Below are 27,580 nucleotides of genomic sequence, written 5' to 3' on the forward strand. Positions count from 1 at the left end.
TTTACGACGCAACTTTTACAACGCAAACCATTACAACGCATTGCGCTGGGGGGCGCTCTAGGATAGGGAATAGATTTAATTTACTATCCAACACCTTCCCTACTATCCACAGGGACTGGAGTTGGAATAGTAAATTAAACTATTCACTATCCAGCACCCCTAAGCACTATGCGTTGTAAAGGCATGCGTTGTAAAAACCACGTTGTAAAGGCATGCGTGGTAAAAGCATGCGTTGTAATGTCATACATCCCTTTTTGATTGTTGCCTTCCTCTATGATTGTATACTCCTTGGTTCTGGTGCTGAACTCGAGGAAGTGAGGCATTCATACTTTGTGCATAGCCACGCAGGGGGCTGAATGAAGTTATGTTTTGACAAAGAACTTCAACTGTATCATGACAGTAAGACATCGGGTACTCCTAGGGCTGTAAAGAGGATACCAGCACAGATTGAAGTTGTTGAATCACCACGAATGATGCAGGCTAAGTGACAATTTCTTGGCCCTCACCAGACACAATTAGTTCTGTGGCCATGAATTTGGTATTTTATCTGATTAGTGGAATAGACTAAGGGCCAGATGTATCAATGCTTTTTGCGATCGCAATGGGGCCTGTTCGCAGAATCGGCCATTTGCAAATGCAAAAATGTGTTTTAACAGCACAGGGCATGGTTATGCCAAGGTGCCATCCAAGACCCAGTGGGCCACCAATACAAGGCAGATGACCACACAGTCCTGATCGGTTGACCTATGCCTGTATGGTCACCTGTTCCTTGTTGAGAGCATCCCACATATAAGACACAGTCACACTTTATATGCTTAAGGTTTCACTAAGACAATTTTACCCAAAGCAAATTTACAGCTTCATGGTTTGGATCCAGAGGATCTTTATATCAACTCTTGCAACTTTACAGTTCCAAACAACTTCAGAAAGAAAAGTGGTCAAATGTACCAGAGGATTGCTCCTTAGCACAGTCAGTCTTGTTTTACCGTCACTGCTGTATTCAAATAGTCCACACCAGTCAAAGGACCACCCCATAGTGTCATCTTTCTTCTCACTGATGGCACAGCTTCTCCGTGTTCCTAGGAGCGCCCCAGATTGTGTCATATATGTGGAGGAAGCCAAATGAAAGTGAGGCGGCATGCATGAAAATCCAGGTTTACGTAAAATTAAGTTAATTTGCCCTGCAATGCCATCATGTTGTGATACTCAGTAAATAGTTTCTGGATTTATAGTCTAAGATGATAATTACAAAGCATCCCCCAGCAGCAAAGAGCATTAGAAAATACTTCTGTTCTCCAGGGACATTGCAAATGTTTTGTTATACACTAAAACAAAAGAACACCATCTTTTAACTATTGCCCCTGTAAGCCCTATTCTCCTTAACATTTACAAGAAAAGTGGCTTTGCACTGCATATAGGGAGACCCAAATCAGAAGATCAAAAGTAATGGTTAAAATGCTTGACTTCCTCTCAACCATTATCTTGTTGCTCACTCTGCTGGAACAGAGAGGTAACCAATATGCAAATCAACATTGACCAGAAGGGACATTATAACTTGAACAACAAAGCTATGTTGCCACTGTCAAGGAGCACAAACAACCCAAGAAGAGTTATGGCTTGTTTCACATTGCTTCACTGGTTTACGGAAGTGACTCTGATGTCTGCTCATCCTGAATCTCCAAACATCTTCACATTTCCTGACGAGCTCGGAGTTCTGGGATGTGCTAGGAAATCTTGAGCCTCCTCAAATGTTTCCTCAAACAGCCTTGTGCCCCATGAACATGAGCTTTGAAAAGATGAGAAGGCGCCAGTTATGAGGACTTGAATGAGGGAGGAGCTGCAGCATAGTATGTGTTCTGCATAACATTTCTAGGAGTACATATTTTTTACCTTTAGAGATGGTTTGGGAGTTTGTTTTCAGAAAAAAGCTTTGTGTACTCATCAAACCTGATGACTGTTAAGTGTACTCATCAAACCTGCTGCCTGCTCTGTAAATTTAAGTGCCTTCAATAACGCTGACAAAGTGGCGCTTGGCTGGATCCTCTAACAAGCATTGGAAAATCCAATAGGTTTCACCTATAAAAGTGTAATTGGTTTTGCCAATGTCTTTTAGCCATGTTGTACAGCAGAGTGGCACAGGGTGGAGTGGAGATGGCATAGAGTGGAGTGGCATAGAGAGAAGTGGCATAGATTGGAGCGGAGCAGTGGTTTGGAGTGGCGCAGAGTAGAGTGGCATAGAGTAGAGTGGCATTGTGTGTAGTGGAGCGACGTACTGTGGACTGGAGTAGAGTGCAGTGGTGCAGTGTAGAGTGACATTGTTCGAAATTTGGTTTCTGGTTGACTAGGGTATACACCTAAGCCAGGCAGAACCCACCACCCTACACAGGGTAAGGGAGTTGATTGATTGATTGTACACTTATACCGCGCATACTGTCACCATACGGGCATCCTGGCGCTTCAGACAACAGACTTAGACCAAGATGGAGCAGGTCACAACACAACATCATAGGAAGGGCAGAGCTTACACTTTTAGGGAAGAGCCAGGTCTTCAAGTTCCTACGGAACTCAAGCAAGGAGTTGGCTTGTCTAAGGCTCAGAGGAAGTTCATTCCATAACGTGCGCCAGCCACACTAAATGCCCTGCCTCCTACCCTCGAGCGCTTGAACCGGGAATCGTCAACGAGCACGCACTGGAGGAGCGGAGCTGTCTCGTCGGGCGATACCATGAGAACCTTTCCTGAAGGGGGATGGGACCTTGCTTATGCGCCGCTCTAAGACCAAGCATAAAGTCTTAAAGTGGACCCTCTCCCTGATCGGCAGCCAATGAAGCTCTTTCAAGGCCAAGGTAGAGAAAGAACTCCATAGCCTACCAAGGGCCAGTTTGGCTGCAGCAGACTGGATTCTTTGCAAACCCTGAAGAATGTAAGCATGGGGCCCCAAATAAAGGGAGTTGCAATAATCCAGCCTGCTTCCCACAATGCTACTTACTACCGGAGCGCGAGCTTCTTTAGGAAGTAAAGGAATATTTTCCGTAACATATGGATTAATGCAAAGCATACACTGGCGGTCTTGCTAGCCTGAGATTCCATCTAGAGGTCATCGTCAATCAACACCCCCAAATTGCGAACCTTCCTGACCGGTGTTAAAGGTTCCTCCTCTGGTGTAAGTCTAAAGTTAGATGGAAATGATCTAGCCAAACTGCCTGCAGAACAGAATACTACCTCGGTCTTTCCGCTGTTAAATTGCAATGAGTTCCTCCTGAACCATTCAGTCGTCTGCTGAATGCAATGCTGGAACGCCTCCAGAGATAGTGCATGGTCCCCTTCCAGAGAGAAGGCTAGTTGTATATCATCGGCATAATTGACTAAACAGACCCCGGAGGACTTTATGATAGAAAGCAAGGGTTGCAGGTAGACATTGAATAAACTGGGGCTGATCGCAGAGCCCTGTGGCACCCCATGGGCGACTAGAGATTTACCAGAGGAGAATGGTGCTAAGGTTACTATCTGCTGTCGGCCTCCTAAATAAGATTGAAGCCACAGCAACGCCTGGCTCTTCACTCCTATCCTCTTCAATCTTTCCACTAGAATGAGATGGTTCACCGTGTCGAATGCGGCCGACATATCGAAATACCAAAACCGTGGTATTCCCGCTGTCGGCACGCATCCGCAGGTTTTCCATCATGGAGGTCAAGGCCGTCTCAGTCCAGTGTCCAGGGCGAAAGCCAAACTGGTCTTTGTCTAGAAGACTGTTCTCCTCCAGGAAGCGAGACAGAGACCCACCGACCACCTTCTCTAGTATCTTCACCGGATAAGGGAGAAGTGAGATCGGTCTAAAATTCGCCGGTATTGACGGGTCCAAAGAGGATTTCTCAATTAGTGGAGACCCCACCGCCAGTTTCCAGCACTCCCGGGACTATTCCTTCTACCAATGACTGATTGCAAATCTGCCTCAGCCATGGAAAGGTATTATGCCCAAGAGATTTCCATACCTTGTGGGGGAGAGGATCAAGGTGGGAACCGGAGGATACTTTGTCTCCCAAACAGGCAAACTCTTCCTCTGTTAAGGTCTGAAAAGTATCTAGATGTACAGGTTCTTGTGAGACTACCACAGTCCCTAAATCAGGAGGAGGTAGTACATCCTGATCGAAAACATGCAGATTGCTCACGATTTTAGTGATCTTATCCTGAAAATGTATATCTATTTTGTCGCATAGTTTTTGAGATGCAACCACTTTGTTTTCCATGTAGGCAGGAGAGGAAAGATCCTTAATGATTTTAAAGAGTGCTTTAGTGCTATTCGGCACCTGTAAGATAGAGCTGGTACAAAAGGGGGTGGTGATGGACGGAATATCTGAACCAATCAAACACTCACACCCAGTCAAAAGATCTGGGTTTAATCCATCACCGTTCTTTAGCCCACTCTGCCACCCCAGTTCAGACATGGCCATATGCAAATCAGTCTGACCCTGTGCCTCATGGGAACAGTCCAGCCCGAACTGCCAAGCCGTGCCTCTCCTGGACCGGAAACAAGCTTCCGAGGATCGGTTTCTGGCATTACAGCCGTCTTCAGCCCGGCTGGCTTGAATCCAGGTTCAGATGCTCCGTCCGTCACCACCCCCTTTCGTACCGCTTTGGCCACCATAAGTGTGGCAGGGTATGCTCAGACGTGAGTCCCTTGCACACTTTGCCACTGGATTCAAGCAAGCCGGGCTGAAGACGGCTGTAATGCCAGAAACCGGTCCTCGGAAGCTTTTTTTCGGTCCAGGGAAGGCATGGCTTGGCAGTTCGGGCTGGACTGTTCCCATGAGGCACAGGGTCAGACTGATTTGAATATAGCCATGTCTGAACTGGGGTGGTAGAGTGGGCTAAAGAACGGTGATGGATCAAACCCAGATCTTTTGACTGGGTGTGAGTGTTTGATTGGTTCAGATGCTCCGTCCATCACCACCCCCTTTCGTACCGCTTTGGCCGCCATAAGTGTGGCAGGGTATGCTCAGACGTGAGTCCCTTGCTCACTTTGCCACTGGATTCAAGCAAGCTGGGCTGAAGACGGCTGTAATGCCAGAAACCGATCCTTGGAAGCTTGTTTCCGGTCCAGGGAAGGCATGGCTTGGGGGTTCGGGCTGGACTGTTCCCATGAGGCACAGGGTCAGACTGATTTGCATATAGCCATGTCTGAACTGGGGTGGCAGAGTGGGCTAAAGAACGGTGATGGATCAAACCCAGATCTTTTGACTGGGTGTGAGTGTTTGATTGGTTCAGATGCTCCGTCCATCACTACCCCCTTTCGTACCGCTTTGGCCGCCATAAGTGTGGCAGGGTATGATCAGACGTGAGTCCCTTGCTCACTTTGCCACTGGATTCAAGCAAGCCGGGCTGAAGACGGCTGTAATGCCAGAAACCGGTCCTCGGAAGCTTGTTTCCGGTCCAGCGAAGGCATGGCTTGGCAGTTCGGTATGGACTGTTTCCATGAGGCACAGGGTCAGACGGATTTGCATATAGCCATGTCTGAACTGGGGTGGCAGAGTGGGCTAAAGAACGGTGATGGATAAAACCCAGATCTTTTGACTGGGTGTGAGTGTTTGATTGGTTCAGATGCTCCGTCCATCACCACCCCCTTTCGTACCGCTGTAAGATAGAGCTGGCATAAAAAACTGCTTTGGCCCTAAGGATTTCCTCTTTGTATCGCAACTGTATTCGTCTAAGATCTTTCTTGTCGTTCTCATCATATCCTTTCCTCCATTTTCTTTCTGCCATCTTCTGGCATGCACGGAGCTGTTTAAGCTCCTCGTTAAACCATGGAGCAGACATTTTACTTTTATTTTTTATGACCTTTATCGGGATTACCTGGTCAAAAATATTGCCTTTGTGTTTTCTAAATACATTATAGTTTCTTTCTACAGACAGCGTGGGTTCAAAATGAGAAACGTCTAGATTGGAAATTGGAGTACCTGACTTAATTAATTTAACCCATTCCCTGCCCTTTCTATAAGACCTTTGCTGGCCGGTACTATCCCCAAAAGTTGCCAACCTGGTGTTGAACTGGACAAGATAGTGATCGGACCAGGTCTGAGGCGTTATATTTAGTAACCTAGTATTTGATGGATTAGAGAATACCAAGTCTAGGGTATGCCCTCCCTGATGTGTAGATCCTTCCACAAGTTGGGAGAGATTCAAATTTACGCATGCTTTGCCTTAAGTCACGTAGATGGCTATTAACATTCCCATCTTCCCAGAGATTAAAGTCTCCTAAGATAATCATATTGGAGTGTGATAGGGCTAGATAAGTGACGAAATCAAGAAACCGTTGAAAATGTACAGGCCCACCTGGAGGTCGATAGCACAACAATCCTGTGAGGAGGTTCCCGCTGGGGGAGTGTAGAGAGAACCCCAACGTTTCTACCCCCTCCACTTCATCTATCTGTAGGATTCTAAAATCCAGCCCCTCCTTAAATATCACCCCCACACCTCCTCCTCTACCTGTGGTTCTAGGCTTATCAAAGAATGTATAGCCAATGGGGCAGGCACAGCCAATATCAACAGCTGACTCTGCATTAGTCCACGTTTCTGTCAAAAACAGAGCGTCAAGTACCAAGTCCTCTAGCAAACTTGATACCTCAAAAGAGTGTTTAACCAGGGACCAGCTGTTGATCAAGCCCCGAAGAAGGATCTTTCCAGCCTTTCTCCCACAGGCCCGAGCTGGAGTTGCTGTACATTCTATCTTACCAAGCTTTATCAGTAAATCTCTGTCATAGGTTATACGTCCATGGGCACTATCAGGATGGGCAGCATTGCCGGTGCTGGACGCCTCCGGGGGATGAACGGGCGCAGACGGGCTTTCCTCTGGCGCGCGCGCGCATCTCCCCGCTTATAAATGATGTCCTGGAGGAGCTGGCAGACAGCTAGAGCGCTACTCAAAATAGCGCCCGCAGATGTCAGCAAGCTTGACCCTCCCTTACACAAGATGGCACCCACAAGAGTACTAGCCACGCCAAAGCAGCAGGTGATGAAATAATTCCATTTTTTAAAGTGCGGGTATGCGGATTACTATGTAGTAAAGTTGTAGCATCAATCAGGGTTTATTAGCAGAATAAAAGAACAATTTTAAAATGAATAGCAAATGCAGCGATTAAAAAGGGTGGAGATCCCTATAAGGTGCTCTAAACGTCCTGTTAGCCATGCAGTTCTGCAGTCTGGATCTGCGCACCTGCAGCCCTCCTGTTTAAATAAGGTATCCTGAAGGAACTGGCAAACAGCTAGAGCGCTACTCAAAATGGCACCCGCAGATGTCAGCAAGCTTGACCCTTCCTCACACAAGATGGCGCCCACAAGAGTACTAGCCACGCCAAAGCGGCGGTTGATGAAATAATTCTGTTACACACACAAGATAACCCCTGCTTATCTATCCCCTTGGTAGCTTGGCAGAGCAGTCAGGCTTATACCAAAGGCAATGTGTAAAGCATTTGCGCAACACACACACACACGCAAGTGACACATTAGGCACACCACAACAAGAGACTTTACACAAGGTGATATAAAAATATACTTTGTATTGTTCATAATTTGAATTGGACCATAATCACATAAATAACTGTGCCACTAGGCACTTGTCATGACGTCACATAGATCAATAAAATCACTTTGCCAATCGGACAATTGTCATAACATCACAAGATGAGGGCAATAAAGTAAATACTTGTATGGCACATGGTACAAAAACCACGATCGCTGCACCTGTAAGGCGAATCCTGGAATGATGCTTGTCATCCTGACCCATGCAAGGTATACACAACATACATCATTACATCAAAGCCTGACAATGAAGCAGTATAGGGAATAATGATAGATATCCCAATCAATCTCGGTCTAAAATGCTGCTGGTAGTGAAGTGCACAAAAGCACAGGAATCGTGATATGGAATAGAGCCCAACCCTCCACGGCTCCTATTACCTATTAATCAGTAATTTCAAGGTGAGCCTCACCATCGGCGTGCAGGTAGCCGGAAGCTCACACAGGCCTCGCTACCCTTGCACTCCTATCACTGCGAATGCAGTATTTTCCATCTTGTGCCGGAATGTAACGGGGCCTTGGGCAACGTCTCACCCTGTTTGTGGAGCCAAATCGTGCCCCCTAAGATATGCCAGGTTGGCCGAGAGGTCTCGCTCGCTCCTCCCCATGTGCTAGACTGGATGTCTGCCTCGCAGCCTGCGACCGCACTGAGGGGTGGCTGCTGTGGCCAGATCGGTCACCACGGATGAGGAGACCTCGCCGGGCCTCCCACTACCCTGCCCAGGCAGCGAGATTCGGGGCCGGGATGCGCCGGTCCCGCCTTCCACTCTACGCTCCTCGGCCGGTCTTTCCCGTTTGCTGCCTGCTTGCTCCCGTGGTCCTGCGGAGAGTAGGCGTGGCTGTCCTTGCCGGCTGGCCCTTAGCAGGTCAAAAGCGGAACTCCTTTGTCCTTGCTCTCAGCCTCATTTCCTTGCAGGTGGAGCCCCACAGAGGGGGGGTCTATGCTGTGCGGCCGGCATTTCGTTCGCGGCTCCTGCGTTGCTACATCAACCTGCAGGGGCTACGTTTAGACATCCTGTGGTGCTGTTCCTTGTCTGCAGAGTCCTCTGGCACTGCGGCACTGATGCCCACATGGCTGGGGGAGCCAAAACAGAACCCTCTCTCCCCTTCTCGCCGTCGTGCTCAGGTTCACGTCAGCCAGTGACATGCTGAACTAACAACCATCCAAGAGACAGCGCATGAGGGTTTCCGTGTTTCACAGGCTCCCAACAGAGATTTTGGCCCTGGTAACTGCACAGGGGATATCTCCCCTCCCCCCCACCACCACAAAGCACAGCAGGGTTTTTAGAGATGAATCAAAGATGAAGCGCTTCACTATGCGCTCGAGTTTGCATATGACAGGGGCCTAACAGCACTCCTTAGAGAGCACTGGGGACACACCAGCAGAGAATGCAGGCAGGCAGGCCAGAACAAGGGTCCTCAGAGCAAAGTGGCAATCCTTCTTATACTCCAACAGGCAGCAAGTCAGCACTCTAGAGTCATCAAGTTCCAAGGTGGTTCTTCCTGGCAGTCCAGCAGTCCTCTGGTAGCATGCAGAGCCAGCAGCATATGGTTGCAAATCCCAAGCAGTGTCTAAAAATATGGGTTCTCAGCCTCTGTACTTATACTCCAACAGTCTTTGTTCTGATGGCACTTCAAACATTTTTCAGAAGTGCACAACACCCCTATTCACATCCCAAGCCCTGGCTCCAGCCACACTACAGGCGGGGGGAGACAGCATTGTGAATGTCAGGCACAGCCCTATTCAGGTGCAGGTGCAACTCCTCCCACCACTCTAAATGCAGACAAGGCCTATTCAGGTGCAAGGGAAACTCTTCCCGCTACTCTGATTGCAGCCAAGGTCTATTTGGCCTAGCGCCGAGTCATCCAGGAAAGGCAGGAAACCCCTCAACCCCCCTTGTGACTGTCTCGAGTGAAAGCACATCCCCTTCTTCTGTCAGTCTAAACCAGACCGTGAATACACACCAGGCAGGGCACAAAGAGTCATAAGCACACAAAATGCCCACTTATAAAAGTGGCATTCTTAAAATAGTGATAACAATTTTGCTTTCACCACTAAGCAGGATTTCTTACTACTATTCCAAACATAGCCACACTACCCCTTTCATATCAGAAATTACCATTGAAGCGTATATTGGGGATTTCCCAATGCAAACCTTTGAGAGGGCAGCAGTGAGAAACCAAATAGGCTGTTTGTCACAACCAGGACATGCCACACAGCTAAGGCACATGTCCTATCTTTTACCTACACAGCACACTGCCCATAGGGCTAGCTAGAGCCTACCTAAGGGGTGAATTATATGTAGTAAAAGGTGAGTTTCAGAGGTGGCAACCACTTTGAGTGCAATGTCACTGCGGCAGTAAACTGTGTGCCAGGCCATGCAGCGGCAGTGTCCTGAACAAGTTTGAAAGGCTCCTTCAATGGGTGGGGCAAGCAGTGCTGCAAGCCCACTAGTAGCATTTAATTCACAGGCCCTGGATAAATGGGATACCACTGTACAATGGAATTACTGGTAAATTAAATATGCCAAACAGGTGTAACCCAATCTTATCAAGTTCATCAGAGAGAGCACATGCACGTTAGCACTGAACAGCAGTGGTAAAGTGCCCAGAGTCATAAAACCATCAAAAACTGGTCAGAAAAAATACAGCAGGAAGTCAAAAGGTTTCGGGACAACCCGGCACAAAGGGCCAGTTTCAACAAGCATAGAGTGTAGTCCTGTAGAATAGTGCAAATTATTAATTTTGGGGGACAAGTGGATTAAACTAATATTTTCTGTAATTCTTTTGGAATTCCACAGGCCAATTCAAGAGCACTGCCTTTTCTGAAAATACATTTTCTCAAGTTTTCATAATTTCCTCCTGCAGTAATTTTCACTGTCCTTCTTAAAGCGTGGGATATTGTTGACCACTTTTAGCTGACCTTTGGGTTGTGTTTATACCATCGTGTTTCTAATATGTATATTTTCGTTTCCTTGTCTTATGTCTTTTTCCTGCCCAAACTGTTTCTTGTTTAGTCATTTGTACCTTTCCACCTTACTAACCATGCTGATGAAAACGCGTGCCTTCTTCTCTCTCCTTTTCGCTATCCGGTGGTGATGGCTTTAGCTGTACATAGAAGACAATGCTAACATCCTTGAGTTCCCAGTCACTGTAAGTGTTTTTCTATGCATGCTGTAACTCCCATCGGTTTCGCTTTAAAATCTGCGTTTCTTATCATATAGCACCTGTTGTGACGTGCTTATGCAGTCACTGCAACATTTTGCTTTGCGATTGTTCGCTATGTATTGGAAATACCCACCGCTGTCTTCAATGAATGCTGGTGAGGAGCAGTTTTCATAGTTTCAAGAGAAGTCAAAAGATGCATACTTTTTTTTTTTTTTTTTTAAACCTTTATTAGTTGCGGACATCAGAGATACATGACAGTTACAGCATCAACAATCCATGAAAGCATGATACTTATGGTACATTCCGTAGATAAGCATTAATGTTTCCTTGGGCTAGTACATCATACTTAAGATGAGATTTGGTACTAATTTGTATTTTGGTTTCGCTTTTGTAATTCCAGATAGTTTATTTTTTTTAGCCAACTTGATAGTTGCATGGTTTCGAACATTATAAAATTGATGCGGAGGTTTATGCTGAGGATATCTCACCTTTTGGCCAGCCGGGTTACTTTTTGTTGGAGGTGCACACTGAGGGTCCTATTGCAGATACTACTGCTTATGAAACACCCGCTGTGTTTCGAAATATGCTGTTTTGTGATGCACCACAGTGTTAAACAGTGAAGTGTCAAAATGCCGGTCATGCTGACTTGCTGCAGATATTTTATGAACAACAGAAAATGTAGGCATAGGACAAAGCGAACGCTAACCAATACTATTCACCTAAAAGGGCACAATTGGAAGTCTTCGAGATCAAGTAGTAGGGACCTGCCAGTTACACCACTAAAAATGCCAAAGCCAATAGGCCACCCTCAAGTTGACCCTCCATGTTGGCTGTTTGCCTACCACAAGTGGCATGTTGCATGGAGTTCCATGTGCCCTGGAGATGAGCTGTGAGGGGTGAATTTAAGGACTGCCTGACTCTCACCTATCCTGGGTGGATTTTGGGCAAAAACACAGTGTCTGGTCGATGTTACATCACCACGGTACAATCAGTTTTTGAACTGCCTACATAATCTGCCGTTCTGCTCACTAATATTGGGCGGGTTATTTAGTGTCACTGGGTATAGCTCATTTTGCTAACATGCATACATTTTTCCTACTTTATCCAGCGGTTAGTTTGTACAAAAAAAATAAGTGCTAGGGCTTTCGTCTTGAGGCAGCTTGCATCAGCCAATTTCTCCTGGTATCACCGCCTAAAACAGAACCAACTGATAATCATGGAAGTGGGGAGAGGATGTGGCATATTGGCCAGAGCGGTCAACTTCAGAGCTGGGGAATCCGGTTTAACTCTCTGCATCGGCTCAACATCCTGTGATTCTGGGCAAATCACTTAATCTACCTGTAAATTAATGTGCCCTTAACTGGTGCTCATGAAAAGCACCGGTGTTGATGATTAAGTGCCAGTGCTGAGCACCGGAAACCACCGGCATAAAGTAAGCACTGACTTTATGAAATAGTGTCACACTTTTGCTTTCTTTCTCCAGAGCCGTGCATTGTTTCTGAATTGGTCACGCTTCATGCTTTGTCCATGAAGATTGTTTGGCTGCGCTCCTTACGTAGGTGTGAAAGGTGATGCAGGCGCGTCTCTCGCTTGTTTCGAGTCAGAAAGGACACCTGCTCTGTTCTCTTAACTTGGTTTGGTGTGTCCGCACTCAGTGGCATCCGGCATCGATCAGGGACAGAGTAAAGGGGTGGGGTAAAGGGATTTAAAAAAACAAAAAACCTTATCTGCCCAGCACATCTCTCCGTCATTGTCTCTCCCATGGGGCTGGAACAGGAAGCACCCAGGCTCCCCTGAGCCAATCACAACGTTGCATTGCAGCGTTGTGATTAGTCTGAGCACCATGGTTCAGCGTTCAGCCAGGGAATGGGAGCCTGGGCATGTTCTCCATGCAGGCTGTGATGCAGCCTGTGTGGAGAATAGTCAAAGTGTGCATGACGGTTTTGGCCGGACCCAGAGGGCAGGCCAAACATTCATGCGCACTTGGAGTGGGTAACCCACTCCTCCCCCTGCTCCTGTTATTAGAGCAGCCCCACCCGCAAGCCTACCGCAGCAGAAAAACATAAGTTGATAATAACGTTCCTTCGCCTTAGAAGAGGAACCACCGTTGTCTGCACTGATGTTGTGCTTTTGCAGTGCCTGTGCCTCCTTCCTCTAGTTTGTTGGTGTGACTGAGTCATGACCTTAGACTTTCCTCGAAGCCCAGGGCGGGTATTTCTTTGCGGAATAGGGTTCTTTCTGACAGGAAATCCATGTACCTTCCTTATCCATCATGGAGAATACCTCATATGGCAGAAAGCTTCATATATCATTTCATGTTCTTCCTGTATTTTCACTTTATAAGCAGGCCATGGAGTCCGCTTAGTGCGATGTATTGTGTGGCTGCATTGTGGCTCACTTCTAGCTGTCCTCTGTGATCTGCCCTGCCACATCCTGCTTCTGTTCTGTTGCATAAACATTGTCTGCTCCTGCTGCCTATTTTGTTATGCCTATAGCCTGACTTGACTTTTTTTTAATGTTGAGTGTTTTTTGCTTTGGAAGCTTTTATTGGCCCTTGGCCTTGCTGAGTTCTAGTGTAAACTGTTAACATTCTAGAGCCTCACCTTGGATTTGGGAGCGTCAGGGCATTTCTTGGAACAAAACGAAGAGAACCTAACACACTTCAAAGAAGATCATAGCCTGCCAATCTTGTCCGATGTGTTTTAATGTTACAAATCTATAGCTGATAAATGTGCGCCAATGGGTTTTGCAAAACAGATACATATTTTGCATCTTTTATTCACCAAATGGCGACCAGTTTTGCACCATTCATTCAGGGTCAACAGAAAACACTACAATATAAAGTTCATTTTGTAAAAAAAAATGCTGTAATGCCACTAAAAATCTTCACAAACATCTTCACACATCATTATTATAATCTATGTAACATTTTGAACTCATTAAAAAATATTTTCTAATTATTTTAAAATCGTTCCAGTTGTAATTCAGATGCGTAAAATATCTGTGGGAATAGCGTATATAAACCACGTTGAGACATGGGGTACTCTTACTTACTGAGGAGATGTGTTTCCTTCCTGTGCATTAGCATTGTGGAAGGCGACACTTGCCGTGGAGGATGTAATGCTTATCTTGCCTCATGCCAAATGATTTTTTTAAATAATTCCCAGAGGAGGAGACTGCGTCCCAGCACAGATTTATCTTGGTAGCATTAAAACCTTTTATTCCATTTCAGTGAGTGGATAGCTTCTACTTGGGTTGTTCAGTCACCCATATGAGTTCCTCCAAATGTTCTGTAATAAACATCATAACTTTATAATATGTTGTTGGGCTGATTTGAAGCTGTCTGAGGCAACAATACTTTGACCACAAATGGTGTTTAGGCCTTGAGAGAGGGATCTACATCTCTACAAGTACAGTAGCCGGTGCCTGCCTTTGGCCATCCACAACTCCTGCTGTCTTGAGCTGTTCTTCTGTTACGAAGTGATTCTCTCCTCTTAGGGGTATTCTTAGACAGTAATCGCCAGTCCTCTCGTCTTCTTGCAAATATTGTGAGTGGAATCGTCTACCACTTTTGGAGAAGGAATGCCTAACATTCCTCATGAAGTGAATTGACTCGAACAGCAGCAAGGCAAGGCAAGGCACTGTGTGCCCCGAGGCTGGTATCTGAACAGGCTGGAAACACAAAGATGTGGGGTAGGAAATATCAGTCGCTTATCACTTTTAAGGACCTGTGGTAAGGTAATATTTTGGATCAATGCCACAGTAATAGTATCAGAGCCTCTGCCATTGGTGAAGAAAGCTTTCCATCCAACACCAGGGATACAATCTACCTAGTCAAATAGTTTTTGAACCGAAATTGTAAAAGCCTGATATCACATCCTTCCACTCATTGGTGGAAAATAGCTAAATCCTTGTCATTTTTTGTCCCATACAAAGTGATATATAATGTGGTACACCATAATCTGTATACAGATAGCGGTTTGTTGAAAGGGAAATATCCTCCAAGTTGTGAGTTGGAATTTTGTTTTGAAAACACTGGGCACCGTACATGAAGAGCCTCTTGCTTTCAGTCAATTTCTGCACACCTTTATTCAACTCTGCTCCAGGAACACCTAGCACGCGGGCCTTTAGAGACCGGTCCTTCCTCCATAGTTACCTATGAAGTATTCAACCTGGGGACAAGACACCCCTATATTCTTGCTTTCTTACAGAATGTTGTTGAGTTACAATTCCATCCCTGACTCAAGATTGGGTTTAGTATGCCAGGATATAGGTGTCTGGAAATGCATTACCTCTAAAATAACCACTTCTTCATCCTCACATTTTGAACCTGACTTTATAGCAAGGATGAGTCCGTAGATACTGTAGAGGTATTGCAGCCAGCCTTCAGAATTTTACTCAAAGGTACTCTGTAGAGAGTTTTTTTTAAGAAACACTGGTCTCTTGAAAACCTTGCATAACTACACATCAAAGGAAAAGTAGGTCTCTTTTTTGTTTGGAAACTATTCTAGGAACTCTTCTCATCTTATTTGCTTTTTAAGTAGCATAAGAATTGATACATAAAACTTTTTTTGTTTTTGTCCATATAACAAACTAAAAAACAAATCAAGGGACAGTCTTAGAACAATGACCAAGATAATGTTGTTTTAAAGAGAATTTCTAATTTTTGCGTATGGAATGCAATGTTTTGAGTATCTGTTGGTGACCAATAGCTTCCTAACTAGTGTGGCCAAAGCAGGAAGATGGCCGATGCTGCCTCGTGTGCTCCGCACTTCACCCCCGTACAATACGACTTGATTCGATCCAGTGGACCTCTGAGGGAGTTGAGACGAGTGTCCTAATGCCCTGTCTTCCCTGGTGAACAAGATGGTGAGCTGCTGCTGTCCTGCAAAGGTGCAGTGGACCGTCGCATCCTGGCAGAGCTAGTGGAGCCATGTGGGGATGGGCGGTGGCAAGACTCTGAGTGGGCACTCTCCCATGCACAGGCGCATCCCCGGGGCAGTAAGGAGTGGCAATCCATGCTTCTGAAGGGTTGGCACATTAAATGGACAGCAGAGGGTCCCATTGGTCCGGGTAACTGTGATAATTGGCAGCAGTGACATCACTGGAGTGACTGTCCGTCCGTGGCCTAGTTGGGCTTTGGGCCTTGGTGGAAGCAGATGGTGGCGAAGTACAGAGGCGTGTGCCCTCCTGCTGGGGTGATCAGGGGGAAAAAGCACCACTTTTTGGGAGTTGCTGCTTGCATGTAGATGTGGCCCCACCCCCGAGGGGTGGCAGTGACTGGATGATAGCCTGCCCTGATCCTGGTGCCGGTGCAGGAGGCGAGAGTTCGGAACCCTTACAGGATGTCCCTACTCCATATTTTAAAGAGTAGACTCTTCCAAGGGTGAGATTGCGTTCCCCTTCAGGTGTTTAGGACTGAGGGTGGCTGGCACTGGCCTTGATTTGATTGAGCTTGGTGTGCTGAGAGTTGATTTGAATGTTCTGGGAGATGTTGGATATTGCCCCACCTTATGGCCTAGACGTGCAGTTCTCTCGCTGTAGACCTTGAGTAGAGGAGTCCAACCTAACTGCCTCATTGACAGTGCCCAAGGTCAGCTGAGACTAGGAGCCTGGGAGTAGCCTGCCTGTTCACCTGGATAGTGTTCACCCACTGCTGAGCTGTGTGACTTTTGGACCTTCTCTCTCTGCCACCCCTGCTGAATTTCGTGGGCTCGGTTTGGTAGATGCGCCCTTCGCTCTTGTATTCTGTTTGGACCAAGTTGCATGTTGGCCTCTGTGCCCTATTTGAACAGGATGGGGAATGACTAGCATGCTAATCCCACTGCTCAGATCAAAATAGATTGCTTCGTCAAGCCGGCCTCAGAGGGGAGCAAGCGAGAGGGTCTGGAGCTGGCACCGCTGGGGTCTGTGCCACCGACCGACTCAACAACATCCATCCTGCCAGGAATAAGATGCCAAAACTTCCCCTGAGGAGAAAATTAGTGAGCTCAGTCTGGCTCTTTTATTGCTTCGCCTAGATCTTAGTAATGTGGCAGACAGGTTTACTGAGGCGGAGGGCCACCTGCCCAGTGTGGAGGACAATACCCGCACCCTTCACTCTATCATAAAAGGCCTTCAAGGTAGGGTTGGCCAGCTAGAGTCTAGAGCAAAGGAAAGGAGCAGGCAAAATACTATCCACATTGTGGGGATTCCTGAAGGGAAGAGGAAGTGTGACCGATGAAATTTGTTGCTAAATGGCTGCCATCTTGGGTCCCCGAAGAGCTGCTCTCTACATGCTTTGTTGTGGAGGGGGTGCAAAGTTTCTTAGCAGCTCTGCCGCCACATGAGGCGCTTCCACAACCATTGATAGCCCAGCTCTTGAACTATGTGGACTGGGCCATCATCCTCCGTGAGGCCTTCCGATATGGGAAAGTACTTTGAGACGAACCCAGTGATGCGATTTCCTTATAATACCCTCCGAGTATGACGACTGCATCGCTCCTTCTTGACTGTTAAAGAAAATATGAAGGTGCTACAAATGTAATATAAGATACAGTTCCCGGCCCGGCTCAGTGATTTATAAGAACACATCCTTTTTTGATACGCCGGAAAGTGTCTGGGTCTCGCTTGAGGAAGGCCCCCATTTTGGTTGTACTCGGTCGACATTCACCCTGCCGGGCACGACACAGGGGGAGCTGGTCCCGGGGCTCCTCTCCTCTCCAGAGCTGGTCCCGGGGCTCCTCTTCTCTCTGGAGCTGGGATTGTTGGATGGCAGCATGTGGACACTTCTTTGCATGTATGCCCCACCTGGGTTGCTGGACTCAACTCTTGAGGTCTCATGACTTTTGGCAACCTGCCCTCTCTTAGTTCAGTCTTGTTGGTGGGGGGCTTTAATGCTGTTATGCATCCCAGGTTGGACACTGACTCTCAGTTGGTGGCCGGCAGGTCACTGAACCTGTCGAATTGGGCAGAGGCCCTCGGCCTAGTTGATGTATGGAGATAGCAACGTTATGGAACCAGTCATAACATGGTCTATTTTGATGCTCCCTGTACCTTTTCCTGCCTTGAGTATATTTTTGCTTCAACCATGGATGCCGGGGCCATTTCCCAAATAAGAATCCTCCCATTGGGTCTTTCAGACCACTACCCCATTGTGGTGACAGTCGGAAAACCGTCTGGTGGCAAGCTAAGTTTGCCCAGGGGCTTTCTCGACAGCACCTTCAGCAGCCATTTCCATGACACCTTTCCTGATTACTTTGGCCCGGAATAGCAGTACTGTCTTTTCCCCAAATACGCTATGGGAGGCCTGTAAGGCCACTGTCTGAGGGTAGGCCTGGCATGTATCAAAGATAGGAACTGGGCATGTGAAAGAGGCCTGACTCTTGAACAAAACTACTCCAACTTATGTATGCAGAGGCCACCTACTCTCGCCTTTAACCAGAGGCAAGTTAAACCAAGCCAGATTAACCTTTTGGACGGCGCTCATGAACTCAGTCCAATTGGGAGGTTTTGTTCTCAGAGAAGAGAGTATGAACTGGGGGCAGTGCTGGGAAGCTACTCCACTGGCTAGTGTGCCCTCGTGGGGGCTGCTGAATTGTCCCGAAGATTAGCATACCTGGAGGAGAGGTGCTCCAGGTGGCGATATCTATCGCCACGGCATTCGCCTCCACTTTTGGTTTCTTTATGATTTTAATGAGCCCCCCCTGCTGAGAGAGATCACCCCATTATGGTGGACTATCCGGTGAGAACACCCTTTGTGTAGTAGGGGCCAGACATGGACTTACCTATCAGGGGGGAGGAGGTGCGGCAGGCTGTTCCATCCATTCCATTGGGCAAGACACATGACCCTTATTGCGTCCCCCAGAGTTCTTTGAGGTACTCCTTTGTGCTTGTCCCACATCTAATGACCTTATTTGAGGATGCCCTTGTGAGGCACAGACTCCCTCCTGATCTAAGGGAGGCCACCATCACTATCCCCAAGCCCAAAAAAAACAGATGAATGCTCCTCGTATTGGCCCAAATCATTGATAAATGTTGAACTGAAAATACGTACCAAAATACTTGCAAGAAGACTAGCGACTGTGATCCGCTCTCTGGCCTATCCGGACCAGAATAGCTTCATGCCTGGGAGGAGCACTAGACACTGCCTTCACCACCTTCATCTGGCACTAGCATGGAGAGACATACTGCATGAAGACAGTGCTCTGCTGTTATTTGATGTGGAGCGAGCATTCGACTCCACGTATTTGCCATTCCTGTTAGCAGTCCTGTGTAAAATACAGTTAGGTTCTTAGTTCATTGGCTGGGTGCAAACCATTTATAGGGACCTAGTTGCCCACGTTAGGGTTAACTGACTTTTCTCCCTTCCCGATAGAATGGGACACTCAACAGGGATGCTCGCTATCCCCATTGCTCTTTGCTGTTGTGGTGGACCCACTGCGGAGCCACTCAGAGTAGATGCTAAAATGCAGGACTTTCAGTGGCGTGGTGGGCTGGAAGATAAGGTCTCCCTTTATGCAGAGATAAACTCTTATTTGTTCAAATCCCTGAGACTACTATACCCCATCTGATAGAAATTCTTCAGCTTCATGATGATGCGTCAGGGCTCCGGTTGAACTAGGGGAAGTCAGTATCGGTGACAATAAACTACTGTGTGTCCCATCTGGTGCTCGTAGATGGCTGGCTACATTGGTATAGAAATGAATGATTGGTGATTGAATGATTCCTTGAGGCAAATGCCTCTAATTCTATTTTTTCCTCCTTTTTGCCATTCATTCTATAAAACATTTATCATTCCTAATTTTCATTGCAGCAGTATTGCAAATGGCCTCTTGTACATAATGCAGACACGTCTCACTCATGTTCATTAAATACCTCTTGCATGTTTTGGCAACCTATGTTTTACTTTATGCAAAACACTTTTTTATGAATTTTTATGTTTCATATTTGAAAAGCATAATTTTCTATGTTGTATTGCACATTTCTTTCAACATTTTATTTTCCTACTAATAGAATCTTTTCTCCCATCTTCCAAAATAGGAAATTGCATTAATTTTGGCACAGAAGCAACTTCGCTCCATTATTCTGACTGTAAGTATTGGTGAAAAAAATTGTACTACCTGATGACTGGTGTGCATAAACATCTTAGTATAAGTTGTCCACTTCACCTGTTTGTTTAGTTGCTAAAGCACTGTCATATCTAGATCGCTCTATTTTACCTTTTGGAGTAATGCATCTTTGCAGTCACTACCTAGTCTTGTACCAATCTAGATATAGGATGATCAAACTATGCATAGCTCCCATCCCACAGGATATGCCAGGCTTTCCACCCAGTCTTCAGTAAGAACCAGGACTGCCTGCCTTTCAAGGCCAAATACTTTTCTCGCTCACCAAATTTTCAGCTTCCTAGGTACCGCCTGTTCCACGGATAGACCCCCTAGGATCCTATCACAAGAACTACTTTATGGCAGCAATTTTTGCAGTCATTGACCAAATATTATTAGCATTTGTATAGCATTCATTCCGTCCTCTTAGCACTTTTGCGGCTCTGGAAACTATTCAAAAGACTGGAGTCTGATTCAACTTTTGATTATGTGTAATGAGTTCTGTGTTCTGAACATATTTTTAGTTAAATGGTCATGTTTTTAGTCTTTGAGCTGTGGATGCCTGGGTTCAGTGTTTTAGACCAGAATGCTTTGCCAGTTGCTTAGGCATCTTGTAAGTCACAACTCCGCACCCGGTGGATTCAATCAATCAATCAGGCGTTTTTATAGTGCGCCATTCACCCATGAGGGTCTCAAGGCACTGGGGGGGAGGGGAGTGGCTCCAGATCAGTCGAAGAGCCAGGTCTTGAGGTCCTTCCTGAACGTGTGCAGGGTCAGAGAGCGTCTGATGTTCAAGGGGAGTTTGTTCCAGGTTTTGGCAGTGATTTAGGAGAAAGCTCTCCCGCCAGTTCTGATTCTGCTGACGCGAGGGACCTCTGCCAGGGTGAGGTCGACGGAGCAGAGGTTCCTCTAGGGTACGTGGAAGGATACTCTCTCGTTGAGGTATTTGGGTCCGATGTTGTTAAGGGATTTGTAGGCGTGGGTGAAGAGTTTGAAGGTGACCCTCTTCTCGATGGGGAGCCAGTGGAGGGCTCGAAAGTGTTGGGTCCTGTGTTCGTGACGCAGTGTCCCAAGGATGAGCCTGACTGCGGCGTTCTGGATGGTTTGGAGTTTGTGTAGAAGAGTTCTGTTGAGTCCGGCATAAAGGGCATTGCCATAGTCCAGTCTGCTGGTTATGAGTGCGTGGGTGACGGTCCTTCTGCAGTCAGGGCGATCCATTTGAAGGTCTTACGGAGGATTCGAAGTCAGTTGAAACTAGTCGAAGCAATGGAGTTGACCTGGTGGTTCATGGAGATCGAGGAGTCAAGGATGATGCCGAGGTTCCGAGCGTGGCATCTAGGGGTGGGAAGATTCCCGAGGGCGGAGGGCCACCAGGTGTTGTCCCAGACGGAGGGGCAGGGTCCGAGGATGAGGACCTCCGTCTTCTTTGAGGTGAGCTTCCGACAGCTGTCTTTCATCCATGCTGCCACATTCTGGATTCCATCCTGGAAGCAGAGTCTGGTGTCATCAGCATTCTTTGTGAGTGAGAGGATGAGCTGAGTGTCGTCGGCATAGGATACGATGCTGAGCCATGCTGTCAGACGTTGTTGGCAAGGGGGGCCATGTAGATGTTGAAGAGCGTGAGGATGAGTGAAGATCCCTGGGGTACTCCACAGTTGATTTCCGTGGGTTCGGAGAGGAAGGGAGGGAGTCAAATCCTCTGGGTTCTGCAGGAGAGGAATGATTGGATCCAGTCGAGGGCGGTTCCTTGAATCCCCGCGTTGTGACGTCTGGCTGCAAGTGTGCAATGTGAAACGGTGTCGAAGGCTGCGGAGAGGTCTAAGAGGATGAGGGCACCAATGTGTCCCCGGTCGAGTAGTGTGCTGATGTCGTCAGTGGCGGCGTGGAAGGCGGTCTCGGTGCTGTGTTTGCTGCGGAATCCAGACTGAGAAATGTCTAGGATGGAGTTCTCTTTGATGAAGGTGGTCAGCTGTGCGTTTACGAGTCTATCAGTGACTTTGGCCACAAAGGGAAGGAGAGAGATGGGCCGGTAGTTTTTCAGGTCTGTTGGATAGGCCGTTGGTTTCTTGAGGAAGGGTTTCACTTCTGCCCGTTTCCAGTCATCTGGGCAGATGCTGGATCTGAGCGAGGCGGTGATGGTCAGTCCTAGCTCGGGTGCGATGGCGGCGGCCCTGTCAAATATGTGCAGTGGGCAGGGGTCCGGTGAGCTCCTGAGTGGGTTTTCTTCATGGTCACAGTGATGAGTTTGATGGTAGCGGGGTCCCAAGTCGTGATGGTTGGCTTGGCAGTGCTGGGTAGGGGGGTGGTGTCCGGCATTGAAGTTGTCGTAGAGGACCTTGATCTTCAGATGAAAGTAGGAGCAGAGCTTGTCGCAGAGTTCCTGGGAGCGAGTAATGTCCGCAGCTTCGCTGGTGGGCTTTGCGAACTGCTGTATGACATTGAACAGCTCAGGTCAGGACTTTATCTCTTATGAAGGTCCGTTTGGTGTCTCTTAAGCGCTAGTGGTATTCCTTCGGGGCACTCCTGTGGTTGTTCTGTGCTTCCAAGTTGTTCTGGTTTCGCCAGGTCTTCTCTAGGTGTCTGCAAGAGCCTCTTGCTTCTTGAAGTTCTGTGGTGAACCAAGTGGCCTTCAGGGGGTGTTGTTTGGCAGGGTGGCGGAGGGGTGCAAGCTTGGTGGCGCAGCAGGTGATCCAGCGGTGGAATTCCATGGCTGCAGAGTTGGTGTCGGTCATGGTGCTGGAGGGTTCGGAAGGAGGGTGGTGTTGAGGTGTTCCTCTGTGACCTTGATCCTATTCCGTTGAGGTGGGCGCGGGTCGGGCTTGGGTGGTGTGGTGGTGTGGAAGGTAAAGTGGACGCAGTGGTGGTCCGTCCAAATGTGCTGGGTGGTGTAGCGGATGTTTGTTCCTCCCGCAAAGATGGGGTCGAGGGTGTAGCCTGCTCTGTGGGTGGGTGTGTTGACCAGCTGCTTCAATCCTAGATTGGCGAGGTTATCGAGGAGAGTGGTGGAGTCGGGGTCGTTGCAGTTATTGAGGTGGAATTTCAGGTCCCTGAGAAGAATGTAGTCTGTGGAGGGGATAGCATGGGGCGTGGCGAGCTCGGCAATGGCAGTTGCAGACTGGGTGCAAGGTCCTGGTGGTCTGTAGATGAGGTTGCTGCGTAGCGTCGTCTTGGGGTTGGTCTGGATCTGGGCCGCGGCATGGGGAAAATGGGTTTCATCCGGGGCACTTGTGATCAAGGCCTTGGTGTGTTTGTTCTAAGTCACTATGTACATTCACTGTATACATATTTGGAAAGATGTCATTTGTTTGGCATTTCTCACATGCCAGTAGGCTTAGACAAAGAGCAAAGCCAGCCACAAGCGCAGCAGCAAACTGCAAGTGTTTGCACCAAATGATCATAATCTGAGGAGGCCCATTTGTCTAGGTGTGGCCATGAGCAAAAGCTGGGAAACTTTGTAAATGCTGTGATACTGCCAATTGACTGAAATGCCAAATGAACACAATAGCAATTACAGCTGCAAACAAAGTTGGTGACATGGGCAAAATCTATGGCCATTTTCTAAAGGCAAGGATAGTATGACGTAAATTGATTTGCCACAAAAATGTCTTTGAATTTTTTGTCCGTAGTAAAATGTCCTGCTGTTTTTGTTTTTACTTTATCAGTAAGTTGAACAGCACATGACACAATCTTGCAATGTTGGAAGGGCTAACAGTTTGGACAGCAAACGAAAGCACTGCTGACAGTTTGTGCTGCAAACAAATTCACATACCACTGTCACAGATCTCTTTTTTGATGTAGCAATACCAAGGTCAAAACTGGTGACACAACTGTTTTCAGAATCAGACCCTTTTATGATCCACCAAGTAATAACCCACAACCCTCTTAGGCCTGGTCTTCTCCAGGACAATTGTAAAAGGTTAGCTATGGTCTTCTGTGCGAACCATTCTATCTGTATCCAAACCACACAACTAAGTGTTACTTTTGAGTTCAGCAAAAAGAATAATTGATGGACAGAATGCAGAACAGTGTCATACATTCACCCAGGACAGAGATCTGGGCCTGAATCAATCTTTTTTTGCTCACCATGCCATTCCAGTTTGGACCCAGCCATATGCAAATCAGTCTTGACCCTGCCCCCAATGGGAACAGTCTAGCCCGAACTGCTAGGCCAGGTCCTCCCTGGACTGGAAACAAGCATCCTAGGACCGGTTTCCGGCTTTCAGCTCTCATTAGCCAGGATAGCTTGACTCCAGTGGCGTGGAGAGCACGGGACCCACGTCTGGGTATACCCGTCCCGCTCGGGTTGACAAATGAAAAAAGAACAATTGATGGACAGAATGCAGAACAATGTCATACATTCACCCCAGTACAGAGATCTCGGCCGAAATCCATCTTTTTTTGCTCACCATTCCAGTTTGGACCCAGCCATATGCAAATCAGTCTTGACCCTGCTCCCAATGGGAACAGTCCAGCCTGAACTGCCAGACCAGGTCCTCCCAGGACTGGAAACAAGCATCCTAGGACCGGTTTCGAGCATTCACCCCTCATCAGCCAGGATAGCTTGAACCAGTGGCATGGAGAGCACGGGACCCACGTCTGGGCATACCCTGGGAGAAGATGTCTGCAACGTTTCAGCACTCCGTCAATAATCTCCTTGTGTTTGCTTTGCTTGCCCTAAGTTGGCAGGGTATGCCCAGACGTGGGTCCCTTGCTCACTGTGCCACTGGATTCAAGCTAGCCTGGCTGATGAAGGGTGTTACCCAGAAACCAGTCCCAGGATGCTTGTTTCCGGTTCAGGGAAGACCTGGCTTGGCAGTTCGGGCTGGACTGTTCCCATGAGGCACAGGGTCAAGACTGATTTGCATATAGCTGGGTCTGAACTGAGGTGACAAAGTGAGCTAAAGAATGGTGATGGATTCAACCCAGATCTCTGACTGGGGGTGAGAGTCTGAAAATTTTCAGCACTCCGTCCATCATCTCCTTGTGTTTGCTTTGAGTTTAGCACCCGATACAGGTCTCCAATTCACTTTTTGTTACCTCTGTGGCATAGACCACAATCTTTTTCTAGACTTTCTAGCTCTGACCACCTGATTGACTATAGAGCTGAATCCCAAAAGAGCTTTAAGCTTTTACATCGATTCCACTGAAGACCGTCAGGTGGATGATCACCTCTTGTTTTTTCTGGGTAAAGAAAGGTAAGGTAGTGCAGACAATGTCACTTTTGAGGAGGATAGCCCTCTGCATTGGGTTCTGTTATGAATCGGCCAAAAGCAACCTCCATAAGGACTGAGCCATTCCACCACTGCCAAGGCTACTACCACTGCATTGGTACGCGGGGTGCCTGTTCTTGATACCTGTCAGACTGGAATGTGAGCATCTGTACACACGTTCACGAAGCATTGACAGCCAGGTCCAAAGGAAAGGACATTTTGCCCGTTTGATCCTGCAGGACTTTCTTATATTAGCCATTCCACAAACCCACCATCTTTGAAGGCACTGCTTTGGTATCTCTTCTGGAGATAAGGAATCTGTGGTTAGATGTATCCATTAGCAGTTATTTACTTTTGGTAATACTCTTTCTTTGGCTTCTGTAACTGCAGATTGCTCTCTTCCCTTGCACCTCACCTGTCTGTGGCGCGGTCTCTTTCCCATCTATAATGCTTTTCCCAAGCTAGAGATGTGTATACTGGTACTCTGATTGTTTTTGGGCTCCACGTCTGACAGAGTCAAGAAAAAAACTGACGTTGACGCGCAGGACAAGCGCTTATATGCTGCTCCACTGCCACATCCTAGCAGAACAAAGTCAGTGTGGAGATGCAGCAGCATTGGTCTAAAAATCTTTCAGATCCTGTCTGGTGAGGAATCTATGGCTAGATCAGAGTATCCACCAGAAAGAGCGCTACCGGATAGAAGTAACCTGCTCGTCAGACGCATAAACCTATGATATGAATAATTATGTTTTGACACTACGTACGGCACAGGTACTTGAGTTTGCAATCAGCAATGGCCATCCAGAATTGTATTGTGGTCCTGCTCAGAAATAAAGTTAGGATAAATCAAAAGATAAATATCAGCATCAGGTCAAATTCTAATGATCAAATCACAGTTTAGCAGCTGGTATTGAACTGCAAAAGAAGAAAGATCCTAGCTTACTCACTAAAAGGTTACTAGTGCTCTCTTTATTCGACTATTAGTAGACCAGGTATGGTGAGTAATACCTTGTCCCTGTGATCTTCAACCAGCGACAAGCATCATAGCAGAATCTTAGTTGTATTACTAGTAGAACACAGCCACTTGCAAACTACAAAAAGTCTTCTCATAACACGTCACAGAGAAATGCCTTGAGTCTACTCCACCGTCTGTTGTGCCAATAAGTCCTTCCGCCACCTTCTGTTGTGCCGAAAAGTCCATCCTTTCCAGTGAGTACTGAAAGAGCGTTCTGTGCATCAGTGCCGCACTGTGGTATTACAGAAGATATTAACCTAAAGCCCTTCTGTAGCATTCAAGAGTGGGCGTTTCATTATTTAAATGGGACCACTGCTCTTTCACAAATGAGCAGAGTCCCTGCAGGAACACTGAATGTCTGCCCCGAGAGGCGGCAGCTCTTTACTCAAACGACAGGGGCACTTTGGCAGCAGTAGCGGCTCCTGGAGAGAGTGTTGCGGGCGGTGAGGCGGGGGATGGGCAGGGTGGGGGGTTGTAAACTCCAGCATACGGCCGAACGGAGGTAAGTACATAAATAAATAAATAAAACAAATTTCCTGACACGTGCTGAAACGCCAAATGGTGATGCAGCGCACGCAATGAAGTTTGTTTTATTTATTTATTTACATTACTCTGGTCGGCCGTATGCCGGAGTTTACTACCCCCCACCCTGCCCCGCCCCACCACCCCGCAGCACTTCCTCCAGGAGCCTCTACTGTTTGGCAGCCATTGTACATGTAATAATCATGCACTAATGGACCCTCCTGTGGAATGTCCTTTCCTTCCGGTAGTAGCCAAAAGCAAAGTTTTCACTTAAGAAGAAAGCACAATTATAGATGTGTTTGGGAAATAATAGAAGTCTGTGCATTTCGTAAGAGAGAACCATAATTTATCAAAATACACTGAGCATTTTTATAGTTCAGTGCTCTCTGCCAAAGAAATCGCTTTTCTTTATTTCTCTCAGCCGGTGTCATGCTAATGGCTGATTCAGCGCTACAGATGTGCTGATTAACAGTAGAAACAAAACTCTCAGAAAAAGCTACCTTTCCTGGTATTACAACAACCCTACAAGTGCTCGCTTTCAGGGATTCCATGTTTTCAAAGACCCCCTCACTACCTGATCTTTGCTTACTGTTCACCTTTTCATTTTCAGAAGGGCCTCTCAAGCCACAAACCTATCAGTATCCACTCCACTGTGTATTATTACCGAAATATGTTGGAGACCTCATTCAAAAACCCCTCCACTCTGAGGTGCCTTACCTCAAAATTCCAGCTGGAGTAGGTAAAACAAGCATTGGCAAAGTCAATGTCTCTAATTTGTGAATGTTTTGTATTGAGACACAACACAAGCAAAAGACACACAGTTGATGGGCGAAATGCAGAGCAAATCAAACATTCACCCCCAGTCAAGAGATCTTGGTTAAATCCATCCTTCTTTTGCTCAACATGCCACCCCAGTTCAGACCAGCCATGTGCAAATCAGTTTTGACCCTGTGCCTCAGACAGTCCAGCCTGAACTGCCAAGCCTGGACCAGACCTGGGAGTTCGGGCT

At 47.1% G+C, this 27,580-nt stretch overlaps 1 protein-coding gene across 2 annotated transcripts in view; it reads left to right on the top strand.

The window, feature by feature from the left end:
- Positions 1-27,580, top strand: part of ELMO1 (engulfment and cell motility 1) — a 1,412,865-nt gene that overhangs the window by 503,209 nt on the left and 882,076 nt on the right. For both annotated transcript variants that reach the window (XM_078688215.1, XM_078688216.1), the window contains one exon: positions 19,760-19,810. In XM_078688215.1, coding sequence (XP_078544341.1) covers positions 19,760-19,810 — 51 coding nt within the window. The remainder of the gene's footprint in view (positions 1-19,759; positions 19,811-27,580) is intronic.

The sequence above is a fragment of the Lissotriton helveticus genome, chromosome 4_1 (assembly GCF_964261635.1).
Source record: "Lissotriton helveticus chromosome 4_1, aLisHel1.1, whole genome shotgun sequence".
Classification (NCBI taxonomy): domain Eukaryota; kingdom Metazoa; phylum Chordata; class Amphibia; order Caudata; family Salamandridae; genus Lissotriton; species Lissotriton helveticus.